This window comes from Triticum urartu, chromosome 7A (assembly GCF_056163025.1).
Source record: "Triticum urartu cultivar PI428250 chromosome 7A, HENAU_Tu73, whole genome shotgun sequence".
Taxonomy (NCBI): Eukaryota; Viridiplantae; Streptophyta; class Magnoliopsida; order Poales; family Poaceae; genus Triticum; species Triticum urartu.
The window spans coordinates 718,388,948-718,414,780 of NC_141879.1; the positions used below are offsets into that span (position 1 = coordinate 718,388,948).

Sequence of the window (25,833 nt, forward strand, 5' to 3'; positions counted from 1 at the left end):
TGTTGCCACCGAAACACTAAATTAATCAATGTGAAATCAAATTATTATTATTGTTGTGAAAAATGTGAAATCAAATAATCGATCGAAAATTACAAAATGAACAAATATAAATTAGCATACATGGAAACTCGGGATTAAACCGCCTATTTGTATCCCCAACCGTGTCGACAGAAATTTATAAGTGCGAGCAGGGTGGCAAGGGATATAAATCTGACACTTTTTTCTTACCATGCTCTAGAGATTATGATAATAATCTTCTACTCATTCCGTTCCAAAATAGATGAATCAATTTTGTACTAACTTTAGTACAAAGTTGGGTCATCTATTTTGGAACGGAGGGAGTATTCGTTTCTCTTTTCCTTTGATCTAGTGACTCTCATCTTCCCTATTAATGTCGTTGGGACATTTAGTTTTGTGATGTTGCTTTTCTTCTAAGATATATGTCCATGTACTAGCAATGATGTACTTCTATTTACAATTACTAATTAAATAAATTGGATTCTCCACTTCACAAAAAACTTATACATGCAACGAGAAAAAATTGTAAGAATACCAGTATCTTGGGAGAATAATTTCTGCACTAATCATCGATAGAATTAGGGCGTTTCTTCATGATACCTTGGCCAAGGATTGTGAGTTGTGGGCGGTGGCTGATCCAGGTCGGTGTGTGCACAGATGCTCGACCGATGGAGTCTTAGAGCGCAGGCTGCAACATCGCTGTGTCGAATGTGCCGCCGTTGCTTACGGCAAAAGAGACGTATGGGCGACTTACGGGATTTTTTGTCCCAGCTTTTTTTTTTGTTCCTTCTTGCTGCCTTATTTGTGGGTGGTTAGATGTGACATCCTTACAAAACATTTAGATGTGAATTAGACAAACTGAATATAAAAAGCTACGACGTATATCAAGGGAGCCAAAGCCAAAGACCTTGTCACATATCCGAAAAATGGGGAAAAAAGCTAACGAAGGCACCACGAGCGCGTATTAAAGCAGTGGAGTCCATCCAAATTATCAGCCGGCCGGATCCTGCAATGATACGAGTACCGACCGGCCGAAAAAGCAGCGAAGGGAAAACAGATATGCTACCGCTGAATCCTATTCAGGTTTATTCAGGTTCAGTTTTAACCGGGTACCGACTGGCCGTAAAAGCAGCGAAGGGAACGACAGAGATGCTACGTGAGGTTTTATTACTTCTGATTCTGATGATGAATCCAGTTCAGGTTCAGTTTTACCCGGCTGGGTAACCTTCGGTTTCTATCCGTGTAGGTTTGGGAGACTAATTTAGCCTCCTCCAGTTGACCATACTCCGTGCCATCATATACGCGATCGATGGTCGACGATATTCAGGATTAATCGACGATGGAATCCCTTGCAGAGGAGATTTTGCGCGAGATCCTGCAGAAGCTGCCGGCGAGGGACCTGATCCGGTCCAGCTGCGTCTGCAGGCTATGGCGCGCCGTCATCGGCGACCCATCTTTCCGCAGGCTCCACGCCAAGGCCAGCCACGTCGTCTCCGGCTCCGGCGCGGAGACCCTGCTCGTCAGGCAGATCCGTGGGGCGCGCATAAGCCAAGAGATGATCGTCCACAACGTCTCGTCGGCGAAGCCCATGTGCAGCATCACCGATGTCGGCAGTGCGTACAACCCTACCAACGTCTGCAACGGCTTCATCTGCCTCGCCTCCTGCATGCCGGACTGGCCAATCTATGTGTGCAACCCTCTCACCAGCGACAAGCTGACGGTTCCACCGCCGCCAAAGATCGAGGGCGTGGCCTCCCGCAAGTACGCCATAGGGTTTAACGCGTCCACCCACCAGTACAAGCTCTTCCGGCTCTCCATCATGTGGTCCAACTCCAAGGGCGGCCACTACCTGGACGTGTGCACCTTAGGTGGCGATGGCGGGTGGCGTCGACACCCATACAGGTTCCCGTATAGCCCGACGCATGGCCTCCACTCGCCACCGCCGGTGTTCCTCGACGGCAAGCTGTACGCGCTGACAGCTCGACCACATCCCTTGCATGTGTTCGACACGATACTAGTAATTGACGTGGCGAGCGAGGTACACTACACATACACCCTCCCAGAGTTCGGGGGAAGCTATGTGTTGGGAATGCATGCCTTCGAGATGCGCGGGAATCTGTGCGTCGCCGTAGATGTCATTTGCCCACGACGGCTCTGCTTCTGGGTCATGCTGCCGCTACAGAGCATGGGCTTGCCTTGCACCTGGGAATTGCGCTACACCATCTACATGGACGATGATCATAACGGCAGCGACAGGTTGACTGGCGTCTGGTTTGATGATGGTGACAGGACGCTGTGCTACAGAATGGGGAATTGTCTCTACAAGTATGACACCACCAAGGACGAGCAGGAAGCCATAGGTTGTTTCTCGAAGTGGGATCATCGGATCCAGCTGCCAGCAGCTCCACGGTCGGAGAACCAACAATGGAATGTTTACGGTGGTTACCGTCCCAGCCTTGTCTCGCCTCGTCTCCTATTTGCGCCCGCGCCGTCATCGTTAATGCAGCATCAGGATGAACAAGAACGCTTCGCGCAAGCTTTGGTACATGCACTGCAACGGCAAAAATCATCAAAGGAATCGTCTCCAATGTGCCAAGATGATTCACAGATCAAATTGTTAAAATAGGGGAGTCTTGGAGCGTAGAATCAAATGACAGTGAAGATGGAATCTTCTAATATTTTCATAATTATTGATCCAATCATTGTGGCCTAATGTTATACCCTTGGATAATAATCACTACTTTTTTCCTGCTCTTAGTGTTGCTAGTTAAGATCTAATTTGCTTATACATGATTATAAATGCATATACATTAGTTATAATCTTTTATCTTACATCCAACCCACGATCAGGCGTGTTGTAGCATATGATATCAACTTTTTTTTACCACGACAATGATGGTAACAAAAAAAGGAGTATAATTTGTTTTACTTTCTCTATACACACAACTTTTAAGATATTAGCTTTTAGCTTTTTTCGCATATGTTCTCACGTGGAAATATATGAACGTGTATTATGAAATGCAATAAAATTATGAGACGAATATGAATATTCAACATCTCCTCCGCCACGGATTCCACCGATGGTATGGTTGACCACCACCACTCATCATGGCGTGTATAGATACGCCTCGAGAGCTTGATCGATCAGCACCTTGATTGATTTCCGATACAAGCAAACCAACCTCGTCTTGCATGCATGTGTTATTTCTTTCCATTGTTGGCTAGCAAGAACCAAAGAGGACCTAGCTAGGCTGCTAGCGCCTATATCCGAATCAAATTGATTTCGGTCTGGTATGATGTGCAAGCTGTTTCCTTAATTGTAAAATTCGTGTGCAATACTGCAGTGATGATGACTAACATTTGCAGCCACGTGTGTGCAAAACTGCAAAATCTTCCCATTTTCAACCATTCATGTGCGGATTTGGCCCAGGTCTCTGACCGAAACCCAAGCTAACCCCTCTACTTGTGCCACTCCCTCATCAATCTCTCTTGTATGTCTCCCCCTCGCCTCGATATCTCCCTCACTCTCCCCAACCTCGTGCGCCACATGTCCTACAGCATCTTTGTCCTCAGGGCCGCCGTTCGGGAGAGCAAGGAGGAGAAGCGAGACGAGGAGAGGTATCACGGTATCATGGCCGAATCGGTTGCCGCGGCACTGTTGTCGCCCAAAACGTACGCTCCCGCGAGCGCCACCGGATCGTTTGCCGCCGATGCCGATCTATAATACCGACGAGCGAGCGAGCTAGTAAGTTCTAGATTTCAACGAAGAACAATATAAAGCAGCATAGTTGTGCTCACCCAGAATCGGACGCCGGCGTAGTCGCTCCAGAAATCGCCATGAACATAGCTTGACGGACCACGAGCGCCACAACTGGCTCAGCGTGGTCTTTGACCCCAAATCGGAAAAGGAATCTCGTGCGAGACGCAGGACAAGCACCCAACCTGGGTACACGCCATCCAGCCGGGGTCGTACCGAAACTTTATCGCCACAGCCCGGGCCCGTGCGCAAAAAAATGTACCACACTGCACGCTCTGTGCGGCCGGGCCCTTTGTGCGTCAGATCGGTCCCCCGGGCGAGCCCACGAGCCTGATGCAGGCAGTATTTGCCGGTATGGAGCGATATATGTCAACTTACTCTTTACGACAAATTCGATTGCCCGGATCACCTCGGGCAGCATGACCGGCTGGATAACTATGATCAACTGCCGCTGTGTGCAGGACGTCCGCTCTCGGAAGGAGACCGTTGTCTTACAGTGTAAATGCGGAGTGGGGTTCATCCATTGCACGAGGGAGTAAATCGCTGAAGAATGGGCCACGTGAACAATAGAGCCCACATGTCATACTTAGGGCATCCAGCCACGCTCTCTACACAACAGAAGTGTAGTTGCAGCCCTCGGTCTCAGCCCCACTCATGCCGTACATAGCGTGAAGTCAGACCACCAGGAGCCCGCGTGACCGTGGGATCTGAGGTCTACGTCATCTAATGCGTTCAAATCTATAACAAAAATTTAGTTGTTCGTCATTTAACTTTCTCGTTCATAAAGACAAAGAAGACGAGACTAGTTATATTAGTACTCCAGTATAAGTTATATGTATTATTTTAGGGTACTACAAGGAATATTGGCACAAACATTGTATACAAACCAACTGGAGGTAGGGATTATGTCAAATAAATAATAATTGAATAATAAACACACACAAATATATAAAGAGTTTGCACATACAAATACATCTGACGGCAAGCACATATCAAAGTAAATCACAACCAATTACATAACATACACACAAGTTTGCACACATATATTTTCATACACGCATACATATTCAGGCACGACATAGCTCATGGCTCATGCCTCAGTTATTTTGCACCCATCGTTGTGTGGAATGGAGCTCGGGTCGGTGAAGTTGCCCTTGAGCACCACCTCTTGCAGCCTCTTAAGGTGGTGAATTCCAGAAAGTTTGCCCGCCTGATTGATGGCCATGTTGTGCCAAACGATCTTCTTGAGCAAAGGGGCTGCGCCACCTTGTTCAATGCTGACGGCGGTGATGGTGTTGCCCTCGACGATGAGGAACCTGAGGTCTTGGAAACCATCCTTGCTGAAAGTGAGCTTTGGCTCGTTGTACGAGTTGCGAAGGAGCCGAAGGCGGCGCAAGTGATGGAGCTTGTTGCCAAGGTCCTGCAGAGAGACTTTAGACAGAAAGGTGTCACACAGTGTAATCTCACAGAGTTCTTGCAGCGTCCAGATCCAGTGAGGCAACCCGGTGTTGAGAAAGCGCACGCCCCTGATATCCAGGCTCTCAAGTAACTTGGGGGCATAATCTTGTGTCATCACCATATTCACAGTGACACTAGGGTCGCCATTTGTGGGTGGCGGAGTGACCCATATTGAGAGAGAGCGTAAGCAATCTCTCAACTTGGTCATTACTTGGAGCAGACTGGCCATGTTGTCTTGAGCTTGGCTTTGGCTGCCAATGAGAACCACGCCCAGCTTCCTAAGCTTCAGCAGGCGGCCAACTTCTTCGAGTTCCTTCATGCCGTGTTCAACCTGGACCCGGGACAGTATCTCCATGTCTTCCATCTTTCCGATCAAGCGAGGCATCCCTGCCCCGCGGATTGTCTCCTCCTCCGTCGTCATCTTCGGGCCGGTGAGCAGGTGCTTTAGCTTTCGGAGGTAAATGTGCTTCATGTCTGGGCCCCATACCTTAGTTTGCCGGATGTCGAGCGTCTCCAGCAGTATGAGATGGCTGACCTCTGGGGGTAGGCGGGAGACGTCCGTGTTCCGGATGCTGAGGTACTTGAGCGAGACCATGTTGCAGATGCTCTTGAGGTGGCTCGTCTTTAGACCCTTGCAACCCCCAAGATCCAGCACATTTAGCCGGTAGGTTTGGCCGAGAGACTTGAGGAAGTTTATCATGGCATCCACGGGATCGGGATCTGCCACCATGCTGTCATCCGGCGGAGGCCTCGTCCAACGGCCACAGATGCTCCACGGGTGGCGTGGTCGTGGATGATTCTTCTGATGCTCCTCTTGCCGTTTCACAAATTTCCGGATGCGAAGCTGGTTTTCGAGGTGAGTCGGCAGGTTGTCCACAAAGTTCTCCGTTGTGGACATGCGATAGAGGAAGCGCCAGACGGTGTCGTCAATTGTGAAGGTCTTGACCTTGCTGGAAGCGGTGGCTGGGTCGTCGACAGGAAGAAGGAACCCCCGGAAGAGGAGATCTTTGAAGCAGAGCTCCGCTGCCTCCTCGAGGGTACCATCAAAACCTGCTTGCTTCTCCACGCGGCCTTCGGCGAGCCATCGCCTGACCAAGCTCGTCCTGCTGATGGCGGCTTCATGGCGGAAGGCATAGAGATACTGCAAGCAGCTCTTGTAGCTCCTGGACAGCTTGCTGTAGCAGAAGATCATGACTTGAGTGGGAAAATCTTGGATGTCCGTGTCCGCTTCATCCACTAATTTCATCAGTTCTTTCTTGGTCTTCTGGACCGCCGGGCGGGCATGGCTATGATCCCGAAGAGCACGGAGGAGCATCTCCATGCAGATGGCCGCACTCTCCTCGGTCGACAAATTTTGAAGGAGGCAATCACGTACTTTGGTGGCCGCCGATTGAAGATCCTTAAAAGGGAGGAGACGGATGGCCTCGTCAAAACATGGGACGAGCTCCTTCTTCTGCTGCTTTTCCTTGTCACGTGCCAACGCACGTACAAATTGAGTAACGAGACCGATGGCCTCGTTCTTCTTCTCCTGTTTCTCTTGGTCACGTGCCAGCGCACGTACAAATTCTTCTCTGGCCTCGTCGATCTTGTCCTGGCTTGCTTGGGCCTCGGCCGGCGTCAGCGGGGGCGTCGCTTCCTCTTCCTTGAGCTTGGGGATGCTGACTTGGTAGCGCTCCCAGAGAAGTACTGGAGCAAAATTGTGAACGATCACAGAGAAGTACTAGGGGCAGCAATCAGAAGCGCAACCCACGATTAGGAGACAGGTTCATCTGCATGCTCCAATATGATGAATCAGCAAAGCTATACATGTTCTATGCTATTTTACCTGAGAGAGAGCAGCAGGAGTGATTAATTAGCTAGTTCATGCTCTTAGTACTTGTCCTCTCATGTCCGTGTTCTTCGTCCTGAACTTAATCTCAAACAGTGATTTGCTTTTGTAGTGTTATGAATGCTTATAATATCATTACCATGTTGAACTCGATGATATCTTTGCTATGAAAACCGTTGGTGATGATATATATGATGCAAGAGTTTTTATATTAATTAATATGATGATGATGATGATGATGATGAGTTATTATATCATTTATGAAAGAAATTGCATATTAGTTTCAACTGGATGGATTCTAGCTAAGTGATCAAGTATATATATGCCATATCCATATTACCTCGATCACTTAAGTAGGTGATCAAGTATATATAATATGGATATGACATATACTTGATGACTTAGCTAGGATCCACACACATCCAGTCAAACTAATCACCTAATGATTTAACAACTCATTATAATGTAAAACAATCACTAAATTAAATTGAAAACACATAATTAAAGTAAAAAAACCAAAACACACCAAAAAATTTAGTACCGGTTGGTGTTACCAACCGGTACTAATGTCCTACGCGCCCACGGAGCTGGCTCGTGCCACGTGTTTGCCCTTTAGCACCGGTTCGTGCTGAACCGGTACTAAAGGGGGGGCCTTTAGTGCCCACCAATTAGTGCCGGTTATGGAACCGGCACTAAAGGCCCTTACGAACCGGTTTTAAAGCTCCGTTTTCTACTAGTATATATATATATATAACAAGAATGCAATAATAGTCGTAATGTCATGCATTGTTTATTGCCTTGAGAGGCTGCTTTGCGCTTCTGCTGCGAGGGCCGCGGTGTGCTCCTCTGTTCGGAGAGAGCGCTCTGTGTTTCCATTGACTGTAATAACTCCGCGAGGTCCTGGCATCTTGAGCTTGAGGTATGCGTAATGCGATACCGCATTGAATCTAGCAAATGCGGTTCGCTCGAGCAGCGCGTGATAACCACTACGGAACGGGACTATATCGAAGATTAACTCTTCGCTTCGGAAGTTATCCGGGGATCCGAAGACCATTTCCAGTGTAATTGAGTCTGTGCAATGGGTCTCTACGCCTGGAATGACGCCCTTAAAGGTCGTTTTTGTGGGTTTGATCCTTGAGGGGTCTATACCCATTTTGCGCACTGTGTCCTGATAAAGCAGGTTCAGGCTGCTGCCGCCGTCCATAAGGACTCGAGTGAGGTGAAATCCGTCGATGATTGGGTCTAGGACCAGTGCGGCGAATCCTCCATGACGGATACTAGTGGGGTGGTCCCTGTGATCGAAGGTGATCGGACAGGAGGACCAAGGGTTGAACTTTGTGGCGACTGGCTCCAACGCATATACGTCCCTGAGCGCATGCTTCCGCTCCCTCTTGGGGATGTGGGTTGCGTATATCATGTTCACCGTCCTCACTTGCGGGGGGAACCTCTTCTGTCCTCTAGTGTGCGGCTGCCGGGGCTCCTCCTCGTTATCGCTATGCGGCCCCTTGTCCTTATTTTCGACAATTAACTTGTCGGCCTGCTTGAACACCCAACAATCCCTGTTGGTGTGATTGGCTGGCTTGTCTGGGGTGCTGTGTATTTGACACAAGCGATCGAGTATAAGGTCCAAGCTGGACAGACCCGACGTACTTTGTTTAAATGGCTTTTTCCGTTGACCGGGTTTAGAGCCTTTGAATCCAGCGTTGACTGTCGTATCCTTAGTATTTTCGCTGTTAATGCGGCGCTTACGCTTGTTGCGATGTGACCTGCTATTGCCGTCCTTGGTATCTGAGGTACCATGGTTCTTTGATATGTTATTACTGCGAGCCGGCCAGCTGTCTTCTCCCGCACAAAAGCGGGTCATGAGCGTCGTGAGAGCTGCCATAGATTTCAGCTTTTCCTGACCAAGGTGCCGGGCTAGCCACTCATCTTGGATGTTGTGCTTGAAAGCCGCTAAGACCTCCGCATCCGGACATTCGACGATTTGATTTTTCTTTGTAAGGAACCGAGTCCAGAATTGCCTGGCCGACTCTTCTGGCTGCTAAATTATGTGGCTTAAATCATCGGCGTCTGGTGGTCGCACATAAGTGCCCTGAAAGTTGTCGAGGAATGCGGCTTCCAGATCTTTCCAACAGCTAATGGAGTCCGCTGGCAAGCTGTTAAGCCAATGCCGCGCTGGTCCTTTGAGCTTTAGTGGGAGGTATTTGATGGCGTGTAAGTCATCGCCGCGGGCCATGTGGATGTGGAGGAGGAAATCTTCAATCCATACTGCGGGATCTGTTGTGCCGTCGTATGATTCAATATTTACAGGTTTGAAACCTTCTGGGAATTGATGTTCCATTACTTCGTCTGTGAAGCATAAGGGGTGTGTGGCGTCTCTGTATTGGGCTATATCGCGACGCAGCTCGAATGGGTCTTGCCCGCTGTGTTCAGCCCGGCCGGATTTGCTTTTACTGTATTCGGCGTGACGTTTGTCGTCTCGCAGAGTGGTGCGCCCTCGTGATCCGTATATCGATCTTGAATGATTTACCTTGTCCTCTAGTATGTCTCGCAGGTCTGGCGTATCTCCCCATGCCTTTTTATTTGAATGGCGTTGGGGTGGAGGCTGAGCTTTGGCTGGAATGCCTCTCTATCGCGGCCACGAGGTGGCTGATTAGCCGTATCATATGCTTCTTCCTCCAGTCGGGGTAGTAACCCGCGCCTTGGGTAACTCTTGGAGGGACGCTCGAGTTTATATTCCTCGGCCGCGAGGACTTCAGTCCATTTGTCAGCTAGCAGATCTTGATCAGCTTGAAGCTGCTGTTGCTTTTTCTTCAGGCTATTTGCCGTGGCTATAAGCCGGTGCTTGAAGCGCTCTTGTTCGATGGGATCCTCTGGTACGGCGAATTCATCGTCTTCGGAGGGGGGCATGTGATTGTCATCCTCCTCCTCTCCGTCTGCCGCTCTCTCAGGAGAGCTGGCTCCTCCATCCTCCTGCTCTAAATCTTGCTGGAGGGGTTTGTTGTTTTCTTCGGCACTATCCGAAGTGTTATTATCTCCTGTGCCGGTATCACCATTTTTGCTTTGGCGGGACTTAGAGCGGCGCCGCTGACGTCGGCGTTTGGGTTGCTTCTTGGAGGGGTCATCCTTCGCTATCCCGTCGCCATTTCCTTCTTTGGGTGTATCCACCATGTATATGTCATATGACGAGGTGGCTTTCCAGTGCCCTATAGGTGCTGGTTCATGTTCGTCTCCTACATCGTTGTCCATACCGTCGATGTCTTCGGAGTCGAAGTCGAGCATGTCGGTTAAATCATCGATAGTGGCTACGACGTGGGTGGTGGGTGGGCGTCGAATTTCTTCGTCGTCTGCATCCCAATCCTGTTGGCCATAATCCAGCCAGGGCTCTCCTGACAAAGAGAGAGACCTTAGTGAATTCAGAATGTCGCCGAAGGGCGAGTGCTGAAAGATATCCGCGGCGGTGAATTCCATGACCGACGCCCAATCAGATTCGATTGGCAGGGGCGCGGATGGTTCGGAGTCAGAAGAAGAGTCTGGCACCTTGGAGTCACGGGCTGCGCAGAGGATTATGCTGGTGTTTGGCTCGATCGCCGTCGAGACTGCAGCCCCTGAGGCGGTGTCTAGCCACCCGTCCTCGATTGGCGCAGTTTGCTCTGAGCTAAGGGTCGGAGCTGATGCGGGCGCGGCCTCTGGGGTACTGTTCGGCGGCAGAGATAGGTCATACCCATCGCGACAGTGCGGCGCGCCCGGTTGTGGCTCGAATCCGTCGAAGATCAAGTCTCCGCGGATGTTGGCCGTGTAGTTCAAACTTTCAAATCTGACCTGATGGCCAGGGGCGTAGCTTTCAATCTGCTCCAGATGGCCAAGCGAATTAGCCCGCAGTGCAAAGCCGCCGAATACGAAGATCTGTCTGGGGAGAAAAGTCTCACCCTGGACCGCATCGCTATCGATGATAGTAGGAGCCATCAAGCCTAACGGCGACGACACAGAGGAACTCTCAATGAAAGTACCAATGTCGGTGTCAAAACCGGCGGATCTCAGATAGGGGGTCCCGAACTGTGCGTGTAGGCCGGATGGTAACAGGAGGCAGGGGACACGATGTTTTACCCAGGTTCGGGCCCTCTTGATGGAGGTAAAACCCTACGTCCTGCTTGATTAATATTGATGATATGAGCAGTACAAGAGTATATCTACCACGAGATCAGAGAGGCTAAACCCTAGAAGCTAGCCTATGGTATGATTGTATGTTGTGATTGTTGTCCTACGGACCTAAAACCCTTCGGTTTATATAGACACCAGAGAGGGTTAGGGTTACACAAGGTCGGTTACAAAGGAGGAGATATCATATCCGTATTGCTTAGCTTGCCTTCCACGTCAAGTAGAGTCCCATCCGAACATGAGACGAAGTCTTCAATCTTGTATCTTCATAGTCTAACAGTCTGGCCAATGAAGATAGTCCGGCTGTTCGGAGACCCCTAATCCAGGACTCCCTCAGTGGCCGTACAATTGTAAGTCTACACTTGGACTTGACCTTCTGTGGTGCTCACAGATTGGCTTATGGTAAAATTGAAATGCAGTTTTCTAGAAAGTTACCAAGCAGCTTTAATTTCATTACCATGAGAACAACACAACATCACGCCACCAGAGTGGTGGCGCTGGGTATGGTTCGTGCATTGTAGCATTGTACCAGGCCAACCCATCCGCCCCCTAGGATGGATCAAGCTCGAAGTCATCTTCGGGGGTAAAGACAATATCGACTCAAATCCGAGGTCGCACCCTTTCAAAGCGGCTACAACACAATCTTTTGCAGACCGGCATATGTAAAATTAAAGGCAGTACCATCATATGCAGTTCTGCAGTTAAAGATGCGAGGCTCAAATGACACCATCACGGCCCGTGGAAGCCCAGAACAAGCATTGGAGGCAGAGGTCCCAAATGCAAAACTCAATAAGGTTGCCATGACCTCCGCGGGAACGAATAAAGCAGAGCGTGGACCTGTCACAACCGGGCAAAGACACGAAAAAGTTCTAGGAACACCAGAAGGATGCCAAAAAGATGATGACAATCGAAGGAGATCTTTCATGCGAGCAGGAGGCGCAGGGCCCCCCGAGTCGTTCCCTTCTCGGGCGGCTCCTCAAATCCTAGCCACTAGGGTCACCACCACCTCCCTACCTCCCCCCCCCCCCCCCCCCCCCCCGCCGCCGCCGCCAGAGGACGCCACTGGGCTAAGCCCGGTGGCGAACAACGATGGTGGGGCTACAAAAACTTTGTGTTGCTACCAGTTTGAGTGTGTTGGTCGAATGTTGTAAACCATGGAGTTAATTTCTCAATCGAGACTAGTTGTAAACTTTGGTTTGTTACCAACAAATTGGCTTGTTGAATCCTTGCTTCCCCATGACTGAATTAATGAATGAGTCTCTGCTTCTTTGGTTATTCTTATATATCTATACAAGACAAACTAACAGGTAGTATTAGCTGGTTGTATGTTGTGCCTCAAAACCAACCTGGATTCTCTCTTGCATATATCTAACAAAATCCTTTTGTCCCTTGCAAAGCAAAGCTCTATTGCAATCCTCAGGCCACAGGGGTTTCTAAATTCTAATAATCTATCAAAAGTTGAACAAAACAAGAAACTTGCAGCCCTCAACTTCATTTGTATGCATCTTTTTTCAGGATTTTTGTGAAGAATAACCTGTTATCAAACTCGACAATAGAAACTGGACCTAGTGTTTACTCGACAATAGAAACTGAACCTGGAGTAGATGTTACGAAAAGCACATTCTAGGTACAAGTGCTATGGTACGAGCCTTACACGAGGCAACGTGGAAGAAAAAACCGACCACAACAAACTATATATGCGGAGAAATCAACAAACCGAAACGACTTCCTCCAAAAAAAAACTATTCTAATGTTGTACGGGCTTTACAAGCTGCTATATTCTGGCGTTATTTTACTAGTTATTAGGAAACTAAAAAAACTATTCTATGGAGAAATCAACTCCACATATGCCGGCCTACCAGGGTTCAAATCGTGGTGCTCGCACTATTCCTGGATTTATTTCAGGATTTCCGGCGATGCGCTTTCAGTGGGAGGAGACGTTCCCGTCGACGACGAGGCGCCTACGGTGACTTCATAAATCTCAAGATGATATGCCGGCTCAGTCTCTCGGAGATGCTCATAAAGGTAGGGTGTGCGTGTGTGCATTCATAGCGGTGAGTGTATGCACGTGTATATGAGCGCTTGTGTCTGTACTGATGCTCAAAAAAAAACTCCACATATGCATGTTTATCGGAAGCAACAAAACGCATGCATCAATTGTCAAGGAAGTAGTCCCATGGATACATCGCTTTCTTAGGGCTGAATCGATCTTGTTCCAGATAGTCCCTTTTAATTAGGGTTGGCAATGGGTACCCATTACCCACGTACCCGATGGGTAAAAACCCTATTAGGGTAAGGGTATGGGATAAAAAATTACCTATGAGTATATTAATAGAAAAATATTAAACCCATTGGGTAAAGTGGGTACGGGTATGAGACAGCATAACCCATACCATGTACCCATATACCAACGTAAAATCTGTCAAGTGGACCTTCATTATTCATTAATCTAATCTAACTTGCCCGTAAATCATTTTATGTAGCCCACGAGATACATGACTTGCCCACACACGCATGTAGATAGAATGATTTTCGCTCAAAAGAAACATAGATGGAATGATACAAGGAATCCCATATATCTGTCTTTCACTGCATGATTAACGTGATTAGGCTTAGCCGCTTAGGTAAATAATAATTACATGATCATGTTCCATATTCAGGGAGACGAATATTGATATCCTCCCCATTTCCTCGTCTTCTTATCCCTCAAACATCGCTAGTCGCCGCCGCTACGCAGCCACGCTCCAGCTGCTCACCGCCTCGCCGTTGCCAGCGCTTCCAGCCGCTCGGACGCCGTGGACCTTGGGGATAAGGACCACAGCTTTCGCGTGGACGGTGACGGGGAGGAGATGCAGCGCATGCTCACGCAAACTGAGTCGGACGGCGGCGGCTACCACGGCGCAGCACCGTCGTTCGATGGTGCCATCCGTCTCCATCCGCCAGGAAATGGCCCGGCCAATGTAAGCATCCAAGGCACAGCACTGTCACAACACGTCAAGCTGGCCACCTCGCCCTACCCCGCTTTGTCGATCCTCTTCTACCACCAAGAACAAAAACAAGAGCAAGACTATTTTGGCTTCGTGAGTTTCATTTTTGTGTATGATTTTTTGAATATGAGCATTAAATCTTGTAGTTTTTGTTTTTTGTGTAGATGGTGAGATGCATTCTTAAATGGTACGTAGATGTATAGATTATGTATATATGTGCTGTGATGAATATGATATTTTTGTATATACATGATACGTAGTGATGTTACGATGTACTTCCTCCATTTTTAAATATAGGTCTTTCTAAAGATTTTAACAAAAGACTACATACGGAGCAAAATAAATGAATCTACACTCTAAAATATGTCTATATACATCTGTATGTGGTGGTCCATTTGAAATCTTTAAAAAGACTTACATTTAGAAACGGAGGGAGTATATATGAGCGTCATGATTTCAGTGCTCATCGCCCATACAAGCATTGATTTCTGCCTATACATGATTTATATAGCTGCTGTGATGAGTAATATTTTTTGGTATATAGACAATACATAGAGATGTTATGATGTACGTATATATGAGCATTGTGTGATGTCGTTTATGATTTTTTCTTGCTTAGGTTGGTGTGTGCACACGTGGGTATTTTTACCCGTGGGTACCCATTTACCCTACCGGGTGATGGGTATGGAGGAAAAATATACCCATTGACGGGTATGGGTACGGGTAATGGGTATGCTCAAAGGGGATGGGTAAGGATATGGGGTAACTCCACCCGTACCCAAACCCTACGGGTGCCATCCCTACTTTTAATCCCCTCGCCTCCCTCGTTGAAATCAAGGATTGTGCGGCAAGGGAGTGGTCCCATGGATGCATTGCGTTCCTCCTTTATCGAAATCAGGGATGTGTGCCTGCTATCATCATCACGTCATTAAACGCCTTAGGGATGCCCACCGGTGAGCCAACAAGGGTCTGACTTGCGCCACCTCACTGATCCGCGACATCACGGCTTCCTCCAACATGCCTTCTTCCAAGACCATTTCTCTATATGTACTAGCAATAGTCATGCATCCGCGTGTAGGGTGCGCGTGCGACTTAGGACATCTACGATGGGTTTGGCGAGAGGACGATCTATGGCGCGAGCGTGATGGAGTCTGGCTCGACGGACTTCACCATGACGTCCTACGGCGCGACGGCCTCCATGCATGGTGTGAGGGACTCTCTCTATCAATACGGCGCGAGGCACGATTAATGTTACATCGGGACTTGATGACAGCTAACAAGATACGAAACGATCAGGCTGTAAAACAACTTCATATCTGAAAAGAATCTCACCCTAAAACAACTGTATTTATTAATATGGAGAGTGTGTATTACATAAGAGCCAGGAAGGGGTAATTTACATTATTTTTAGAAGGGTCAAGCTGGTATCATTGCATCATGGCATGTATAGCAATAGCATTTAAAGTCACAGTCACAATCGCCCCGCACGTTATGAGAGCTTTCATCATGGCATGTACGATCGCAACCGTCGGTAAGGCCAAAGCATGGTCCTCTATAATTGCCGCTCGGGTGCCGGCATTGACTCGGCTCGTCGCAAACAAACGCCATTGAACATAGTGGACATACTAGCACATGCAAGAACGTGGTTAATTAGCCAAAAGATTAATCAAAACAACATATTAAGTTGCATAGACCAGCCAATTCAATGCCAAAACATTAGTTGTTAGGACAGACTTATATTTACAACACACACACTAGCAAAAGAGCCCGTGGGTTGCAATGGGAGAGAAAATAACACATGCTCTTAACCTAATAATCACAACTCAATACACTAATAGGTGCACATCCTTTATTTTCACATGGCATCACATTTGTGTTGCCAACGCTAGCCTCAGTGCTCACACAAAGAAAACACGTTTGAATGTGGTCAGTCTTAAGGCGTCTCTCTTTCGCTCGTGCACGCACGCTCGCTCAGAATAAAATGAGAAATATGTTGTTTTCCCCGCGAGTTTTCAGAGGTGTGCATGCGTGTTATCGATGTTTTATTTTCTCTCAATCGGGTTTTAATGTGAGTTGCAATTCGGATTGCCGCTGGTATGAAAGAAAAATTGATCGTGCATTATATATTAAGTTTGCACTAAAAATAATATTTTAGGAATATTTAACAGCTAAAAATAACATCATTTAGATTCTACATATTTTTTAATCAAATTTTATATATAACATGTTAGAATCGAAGTTACGGTTTAAAAGATATGTATAATTTTATTGTAGACAAACTGCAGATTGATTAATCAAAAAGTTAGGGAGTTTTCTGTTAAAAAAATGATCCAGCTGACTTAAATACGGACCGCGGGTTGATTAATATAAAAGGCAGGGGATTTTGTGTAAAACCCCCAAAAACGATTCATTCTCACTAAAAGATGGACTATGGGTTAATTAATAGAAAAGGCAGGGGGTTTCTGCAGAAAGATGCGACAGACGACCAGAAGCACTTTGTGCTTTATCACATGCCCAGTGTCTTCCACTGTAGAAGCTTAAACATATGATCCTATCCCCTAGTGTTTTCCAACTGAAGCTGGATGACTAGTGGCAAAGATGGGCCTGCACTAGCCATGGTGTCAGGAGCTAGCTGGCCCATTACCAACGAGCTGGATCGTGAGGATCCCACGCTGCTGGAGACCAACGTTGTGGTGTCGCCTACCGCGAAGCCAAAGGAAAATGTGGTGGAGGGGCCGAATCCTTGCATTCTTTTGTAGAAGGAAAACGGGTGCATGTAGTGAAGGCATCATACTGTTCATCGACGCATGGGCTGTGTCAAGGCACTAGATATCAGTCCGTGTGTCTCCATCTGACAGTGAAACGTCATTGTGGGCTCTTGGATTTATCCAACAGTAATATGTCGCATCACTGCCAGTAAGGAACTGCCAGGTCATAAGGATCCAAAAATTGTCAAGATGCGAGGCTTAAGGTTGGCCGTAATGGGGAGTATCATTTACTCGTATCATGCATATGATACTACTAGTGTATGATACTACTTTCGTAATGCATAGTATCATAAGTTAGTATTTTAGCTTGCCTTATTAATTTTCATGCATGGCACAAAGTAGTACAACATATAATATGATACAATACTATGAGGCCCCTTTCAGTGCTCCATATTGTATAGGTTGAAGGAAATATGCCCTAGAGGTAATAATAAAGTTATTATTTATTTCCTTGTATCATGATAAATGTTTATTATTCATGCTAGAATTGTATTAACCGGAAACATAATACATGTGTGAATACATAGACAAACAGAGTGTCACTAGTATGCCTCTACTTGACTAGCTCGTTGATCAAAGATGGTTATGTTTCCTAACCATGGACATGTGTTGTCATTTGATTAACGGGATCACATTATTAGGAGAATGATGTGATTGACATGATCCATTCCATTAGCTTAGCACCCGATCGTTTGGTATGTTGCTATTGCTTTCTTCATGACTTATACATGTTCCTATGACTATGAGATTATGCAACTCCGGTTTGCCGGAGGAACACTTTGTGTGCTACCATACGTCACAACGTAACTGGGTGATTATAAAGGTGCTCTACAGGTGTCTCCGAATGTACTTGTTGGGTTGACGTATTTCGAGATTAGGATTTGTCACTCCGATTGTCGGAGAGGTATCTCTGGGCCCTCTCGGTAATGCACATCACTTAAAGTCTTGCAAGCATTGCAGCTAATGAGTTAGTTGCGGGATGATGTATTACAGAACGAGTAAAGAGACTTGCCTATAACGAGATTGAACTAGATATTAAGATACCGACGATCGAATCTCGGGCAAGTAACGTACCGATGACAAAGGGAACAACGTATGTTGTTATGCAGTCTGACCGATAAAGATCTTCGTAGAATATGTGGGAGCCAATATGAGCATCCAGGTTCCGCTATTGGTTATTGACCGGAGACATGTCTCGGTCATGTATACATTGTTCTCGAACCCGTAGGGTCCGCACGCTTAACGTTACGATGACAGTTTCATTATGAGTTTATATGTTTTGATGTACCGAAGGTTGTTTGGAGTCCCGGATGTGATCACAGACATGACGAGGAGTCTCGAAATAGTCGAGACATAAAGATTGATATATTGGAAGCCCATATTTAGACATCAGAAGTGTTCCGGATGAAATTGGCATTTTACCGGAGTACCGGGAGCTTACCGGAACCCCCCGGTAACCTAATGGGCCTTAATGGGCCTAGTGGAGAAAGTAGAGAGGAGGCCAAGAGGCAGCCGCGCGCCCCTCCCCCCCAAGTCCGAATTGGACAAGGAGGGGGGGGGGGGCGGCGCCCTCCCCCTTTTCTTTCCCCTCTTTCTCTCCTTCCCCCCAAGTCCTAGTCCAACATGGAAAGGGGGGGAGTCCTACTCCCGGTGGGAGTAGGACTCCTCCTGGCGTGCCCCTTGCCTGGCCGCACCTCCTCCCCCTTGCTCCTTTATATACGGGGGCAGGGGCACCCCAGAGATACAACAATTGATCATTGATCTCTTAGCCGTGTGCGTTGCCCCCCTCCACCATAATCCTCGATAATATTGTAGCGGTGCTTAGGCGAAGCCCTGCGACGGTAGAACATCAAGATCGTCACCACGTCGTCGTGCTGACGGAACTCTTCCCCGACATTCTGCTGGATCGGAGTCCGGGGATCATCATCGAGCTGAACGTGTGCTAGAACTCGGAGGTGTCGTAGTTTCGGTGCTAGATCGGTCGGGCCGTGAAGACGTACGACTACATCAACCGTGTTGTGCTAACGCTTCCGCTTTCGGTCTACGAGGGTACGTAGACTACACTCTCCTCTCTCGTTGCTATGCATCACCATGATCTTGCGTGTGCGTAGGAATTTTTTTGAAATTACTACGTTCCCCAACATGTTAAGCCTGCCATGAAGGGGAAAAGTCTGATGTGGCAAGTTAATTAAGAGAAGAGAGATGAGTATGGTGACCCAAGAAAGAAAAAAATGCTAAGCGCATGAACCTAGGAAAAAAAATTTAATGAAAAAAAAACACCAATGCATGAAGAATTTTAGTTGCTAAATCATTAAAGGAAGGAAACTTAGTTACAAGAAAGTATGCACATATGCATTGAGGAGTATAGTTGCTAAGCTATTTAATGTGCTTAGCACCTCATCTAAGCACCGGTGCAATGGCAGCAGCCTGATATGATACCACATTATCTTTTTCCTCATTTAATTGTGTGTCATATTATCCAAAAAGTCTAGTTGACATCCATATGATACCGATACTTCCATTATGATCAGCCTAAGACCCAACAGTGAATCTTGCTCACTCACGGCTTAGGGACACTTAGGAGTGACTGGCCGGCTAGAAAGATTATCTAGTATTGCCAATTAGCACATGCAGTTAGTACCTGATACAGTGATACTAACACCACTGTACAGTTCTGCTTCTAAAATTTGTATCACATCGATGCCTCATGCCATATAGGATTTGTCCCATCGTTTTATGGTTTGAAGTTACGAATACTATTTACTCTCGCTGGCGGGTTGAGATTTATTTATGGATTCGAACATCATATTTAGATCATTTTTGCTTTCACCGTCAAAAATCCACGTGACATGTTGGTGGGACAAATCGAATAGGTGTATGCATTAGTGTTACTATTCATCATCCAGGGTGCAGAATAAGTTATTCTTCATCCAAGGTAATATTACGACCATTTCATAATTAAATTACATTTGGAATTCAAATAGTTACATTCTTATTGATTTATTACATAAAATTTGGCATAAAAAATAAAAATATAAGTCATAAGACAAGAAAATTTACAATTTATGTGTATTTTACGCTATGTTTTCACGTAACATAAAATATTTTTTACAACGATTATATATTTTCTTATTGTCTCTTTTTACGTCGGAAATAAGACTAAACTTACGGAACGTAAAATTACAATGCATTGATGGTAAAATAGAGGGGGGTGAAGAAATAACTATTCCTCACCCAGGATGACGAATAGCGCGACCCTATATATATATATATATATATATATATATATGTGTGTGTGTGTGTGTGTGTGTGTGTGTGTGTGTGTGTGTGTGTGTGTGTGTGTTGGGGAACGTAGTAATTTCAAAATTTTCCTACGCACACGCAAGATTATGGTGATGCATAGCAACGAGAGAGGAGAGTGTGATCTACGTACCCTTGTAGACCGACAGCGGAAGCGTTAGCACAACGCGGTTGATGTAGTCGTACGTCTTCACGGCTCGACCGATCAAGCACCGAAACTACGACACCTCCGAGTTTTAGCACACGTTCAGCTCGATGACGATCCCCGGACTCCGATCCAGAAAAGTGTTGGGGAAGAGTTCCGTCAGCACGACGGCGTGGTGACGATCTTGATGTTCTACCGTCGCAGGGCTTCGCCTAAGCACCGCTACAATATTATCGAGGATTATGGTGGAAGGGGGCACCGCACACGGTTAAGAAAACGATCACGTGGATCAACTTGTGTGTCTAGCGGTGCCCCCTGCCCCCGTATATAAAGGAGCAAGGGGAGGAGGCCGGCCGGCCCTATAGGCGCGCCAAGGAGGAGTCCTCCTCCTAGTAGGAGTAGGACTCTCCTACTAGGAGGGGGAAGGAAGTGGGGAAGGAAAAGGAAAGGGGGGCGCCACCCTCCTCTCCTAGTCCAATTCGGACCAGGGGGGAGGAGGCGCGCGGCCCACCCTGGCTGCCCTTCTCTCTCTCCACTAAGGCCCATATGGCCCATTACTTCTCCCGAGGGGGTTCCGGTAACCCTCCGCTACTCCGGTTTTCTCTGAAATCACCCGGAACACTTCCGGTGTCCGAATATAGCCGTCCAATATATCAATCTTCATGTCTCGACCATTTTGAGACTCCTCGTTATGTCCGTGATCACATCCGGCACTCCGAACTAACTTCAGTACATCAAAACTCATAAACTCATAATATAACTGTCATCGAAACCTTAAGCGTGCGGACCCTACGGGTTCGAGAACAATGTATACATGACCGAGACATGTCTCCGGTCAATAACCAATAGCGGAACCTGGATGCTCATATTGGCTCCCACATATTCTACGAAGATCTTTATCGGTCAGACCGCATAACAACATACGTTGTTCCCTTTGTCATCGGTATGTTACTTGCCCGAGATTCGATCGTCGGTATCTCAATACTTAGTTCAATCTCGTTACCGGCAAGTCTCTTTACTCGTTTCGTAATACATCATCTCGCAACTAACTCATTAGTTGCAATGCTTGCAAGGCTTATGTGATGTGCATTACCGAGAGGGCCCAGAGATACCTCTCCGACAATCGGAGTGACAAATACTAATCTCGAAATACGCCAACCCAACATTTACCTTTGGAGACACCTGTAGAGCTCCTTTATAATCACCCAATTACGTTGTGACGTTTGGTAGCACACAAAGTGTTCCTCCGGCAAACCGGAGTTGCATAATCTCATAGTCATAGGAACATGTATAAGTCATGAAGAAAGCAATAGCAACATACTAAACGATCGGGTGCTAAGCTAATGGAATGGGTCATGTCAATCACATCATTCTCCTAATAATGTGATCCCGTTAATCAAATGATAACACATGTCTATGGTTAGGAAACATAACCATCTTTGATTAACGAGCTAGTCAAGTAGAGGCATACTACTGACGTTTAGTTTGTCTATGTATTCACACAAGTATTATGTTTTCGGATAATACAATTCTAGCATGAATAATAAACATTTATCATGATATAAGGAAATAAAATAATAACATTATTATTGCCTCTAGGGCATATTTCCTTCAATATATATATATATGTGTGTGTGTGTGTGTGTGTGCTGGAGAAGTCAAATTTATTTTGATCCACAAGTCCAACAATTTCATTTGTAACAACACAAGTAATGGATGGATTTTAAGCTAACTTGGCACGCCTGTCGAGTAGTTTTCAAGAACAAAAATCCCTTGGTTGTCCATAGATAAAGAAAAGAAAGGTTACTTTCCCCCTAATTGAGCAATGGCTAGCTGCCCTTTTGTAATCGGTCCTTATGATCCTCTTTCTTCCTCTCTTCTCCCTTAATTATTCAATATATATATTTAACTAGCAGGGGCGGTAATTAACCCCTCCTATTTATTAAAAAATGTTAGAGCAACTCTAGGAGACCATATACTGATCCGGCCCGCAAATGTTTTTGCCGCAGCCCGCAAACGTTACCCCCGAAGCAGTATATTTACGGGTTTGCGGGGCAGATGCGGGTCGAAACCCTACCCCCTCCCCCCCAGTCGTGTTTCCCCCCATTCCACACCATGCCGCTCGATTTCTCGCCATTGGCCACCACGCGCAAGCTTGCGAAAAGCCATGGATGGCTCTGGGGATGAGGCGGAGCGCCGCCGACGCGCCAGATCTGACGCTGTGCACAAGCGGGGGGCACGTCGATGGCTCAACCGCGGTACCCGGCCGCCACCGGCGTTCGACCGCCGCGAGCTTGAGGACTTCGATCGCGAGCTCGCCCGCCGCCGCCACGCCTCCTCCGGCAACTGGTCCGCGGGGAGCTCATAGGGCGCATCGAGCTCGCGGGTCATTCCGGTGAAGAGCGAGCCGGATGAGGAGATCTCGCCTCGCGCCGTGCCCCATGCGCCACCATGCCGAGGCGTCATCGGGCCGGAGGACTACCTTGCCCCGGGGCAGGAGGAGCTCCTCGAGCGCGTCGTCCTCGAGCGGTCGGCGAGGGACCAGGAGGAGATGGAAGAGCGTGTCCGGCGTGAGCTCGAGTACGAGCGGCTGTTCCTCCAGACTGGCACCGCCGTGTCGCAGGCGCACGGTCCAAGGAAGCTGACCTGCGAGTGATGAAGGCGGAGAAAACGAAGCTCTACATTGACCTCGACTCCTCCTCCTCCGACTGAGTGCCGCTGCTGGGCAGCTACCGCATGAGCTCCAGGGAGCTCAATTTTGTGTAGTGGTACGGTAGCGTAGGCCCGTTCTAACTCCGGCGAACTTATATGTAATATATGCATGCTGTGTACGAACTTATGTGAAGAAGAACTAACTATACAAAGAAGAACTATCAATGCGAGCAAGCTTCGGCGAGCTTTTACTTAAATTTCTCGTCCGAAACAAGTTTTTAAAAATTTTATGGGTTTGGATACAATTTCTGCTCTGTCGCCGTGATTTTGAGCCTGCATAAGGGCCGTCGTGCTAAATGCAAACGCAGTTTACAATTCGATGAAATGCGGGGTCTGCTAGAGATGCTCTTATATATGTATTATTACATAAGAGCCAGGAAAGGATGATCTATCTTCTATCTATCTTCTATTATATAATAGAAAAGGAACAGATGAGATTTAACTAGCAAAGAAGAACGGTTGAGATTTAATGAATCGATCTATATAGATCTGTACGTCAAAGACAAAAAAACAGATAAGATTTAACTAGCCAAAAAAAAACGCTGAAATTTAATGAATCTATATAGATCAGTAAGAGTCCGTGAAGGACTAGATGCACCAAACGCAATACATGTATGTCCCATAAAGCGCATGCATGCAGATTGGAGAAATAGTCCGTGTAGAATACAAATAGGAGCCAACTTATGGGTCTGACTAGCACCCTCAAAGAAGAGTCCGAACAGAGTATTATAAAGAAAAAAAGGTGTCCAGATAGAATACATGTGAACATCCTAAAAGAAAGCAAAGTCTGAGTAGAATACATGCACTGATCGGTTAAAAAAAGAATACATGCATTGACGTAATCTGAGTATGATTTTAGTAGATAAATCAATCTGTACTCTTTTTTGCCTTATTAGAAAAGCAAAAGAAAAACTTTCTCTCCCCAGAATTTAAAATGAGAGCTAGATTGGTACGCACTTAGCAAAGATTGGGCCAAAGATATACAAAATGTTTTTTTATAATGTGTATAATTAAACATACAGTCAATGCTTTAAAACTTCAATCAATAATATATATAAAAGTATATGGACTGGAGATGTAAGAACAACAATGTTGTACTAGCTGCAAAATACTTTTAAGCCATATATCATTTAACTAATCTTTAATGTATTCTAAAAGAAAATCCTAGCTAAAATTATGAACAGAAAACTCCAAATAATATTCACAATTTTTTTGGAACATGTAGAGGACAAGTACGCCATGATGAAAAAGCAGCACAACTCTAGGAGGACCAATGAATATGCCAATCGTCGTCTATACTTGATGAATTTAATTAGATCGATTCAATATTTATTTCTGGGTAGAAATGATGGAGATGAGAGAGTAATGCATCATGTCAAAGTTGCACAACTCCAGAGTACATATGAGTAATGCATTGAAGTATATTCAGTGACTTTGATTTGCAACAGCAATTTTGTTGAAGGAGACCGATGGAGTGACGAGCTAACAAATCGAGTTGGATTTTATTTGCTGGAAGAAATGAGGGAGATGAGAGAACACAACAAAAGATGAAAGAGTAGAAAAGCCAATATAATTATATAAATATGTTAGAATAAGACATATGCGCATATTCGCATGTACATGCTAAAATGCAGAAGCATAATACACACCATATCACCAGATCTAGGGAACTAAGATCGCAATGACATATGTTATTAAGGAGCTAATTGGGCCCATGACCGGGGAGACGAAGAGAACAGCGAAAAGATAAGCCATCACATTCATTGGCTAGAATATGCTCTTTAAATTCTATAATGGGTCCTAATTATAATTACTGAGATTTAGAATGAATTTAAAAGGTATACATGTGTTGTTAGGCAAATCAACTATGGTTGTGATCAATCCGAAGCAATATGCATCAATTTCTCAAGGCCCAAATTCACCTACTAATCAATCGGATGTGTTTTTTTTACGTATTATGAGAATTAATCGTATTTACTTTGTATAGATTTTAATAAGAAAATCCTGTTTCCAACTTCACTATAAATTTGATACGTCAATTTTGCATGCACCACACAACTGCCCTCGACCATATATTGTCCTTCCAACATGAAAATAAGATAATTTGTTGCAGCAAGAAAAAATAAATTCAAAGGTTTTGCTACTCCAAATAGATGATAGTTTTCCTCGAGTAGTAAAGCCATAAAACGTTAATTATATATATGAAGATCATTTTTTTGAGATAAAAAAGTCGGTGACAATATACATATCATTACAAAAACTTTATATGTAAATTCAAAATCTAGCCGCGCAAATGCGAGGGTCACCCAGCTAGTTTATATTTAAGATACGCGCGCCACACTGGGAGGATCATTGCATCACAGGGCCGGCCCTGGGCCATGGCGAGGAGTGTGACGGCCTAGGGCCCAGCCCAAACAGGGGCCCATACCCTGTGCATAGCAGTTTATATATATTACTAAAAAAAATCAAGTACGCAAAGGAAGCAGGCCCAGCCCATGAAGAGAGAGGAAGCAAAGTCACGCACCAACGCAACCCCAAGATCCCTTTTCGTTCGTTCTCTCCCAGAAAACGTCGCCGGCTCGTTCGTCTCCCAGCCGCCATCGTCTTCTTCAGTCTTCATTCTTCAGCAATTGATTGCCCCAAGTTCCTATGAGCCCAAGACCCCAATTCCCCAAGATAATTAATGAATTTTCCAAGGGCCC

The 25,833-nt window shown here is 46.2% G+C and overlaps 2 protein-coding genes across 2 annotated transcripts; one reads left to right on the forward strand and one right to left on the reverse strand.

The window, feature by feature from the left end:
• The first annotated feature begins 1,357 nt into the window (after positions 1-1,357).
• On the forward strand, positions 1,358-2,644 carry LOC147962149 (F-box protein At3g07870-like). The gene has a single exon (XM_087534067.1). The coding sequence runs from the start codon at positions 1,358-1,360 to the stop codon at positions 2,642-2,644; it is 1,287 nt and encodes a 428-aa protein (XP_087390193.1).
• A 2,054-nt stretch (positions 2,645-4,698) lies between these two features.
• On the reverse strand, positions 4,699-14,155 carry LOC147962150 (disease resistance protein PIK6-NP-like). Its single transcript, XM_087534068.1, has 2 exons — positions 13,976-14,155; positions 4,699-6,953 (listed from the first exon to the last, which is right to left on the reverse strand). The coding sequence occupies exons 1-2, from the start codon at positions 14,153-14,155 to the stop codon at positions 4,866-4,868; spliced, it is 2,268 nt and encodes a 755-aa protein (XP_087390194.1). The 3' UTR covers positions 4,699-4,865.
• Positions 14,156-25,833: the final 11,678 nt, after the last annotated feature.

Bases quoted from the DNA above. Each gene is read 5' to 3' on its own strand.
- LOC147962149 (XM_087534067.1), top strand. From the start codon at position 1,358: ATGGAATCCCTTGCAGAGGAGATTTTGCGCGAGATCCTGCAGAAGCTG.
- LOC147962150 (XM_087534068.1), bottom strand. From the start codon at position 14,155: ATGGAGACGGATGGCACCATCGAACGACGGTGCTGCGCCGTGGTAGCC. The intron at 6,954-13,975 runs GTGAGCAGCTGG...TGCTGCCCCTAG, and splicing joins GCGCTGGCAACGGCGAGGCG to TACTTCTCTGTGATCGTTCA.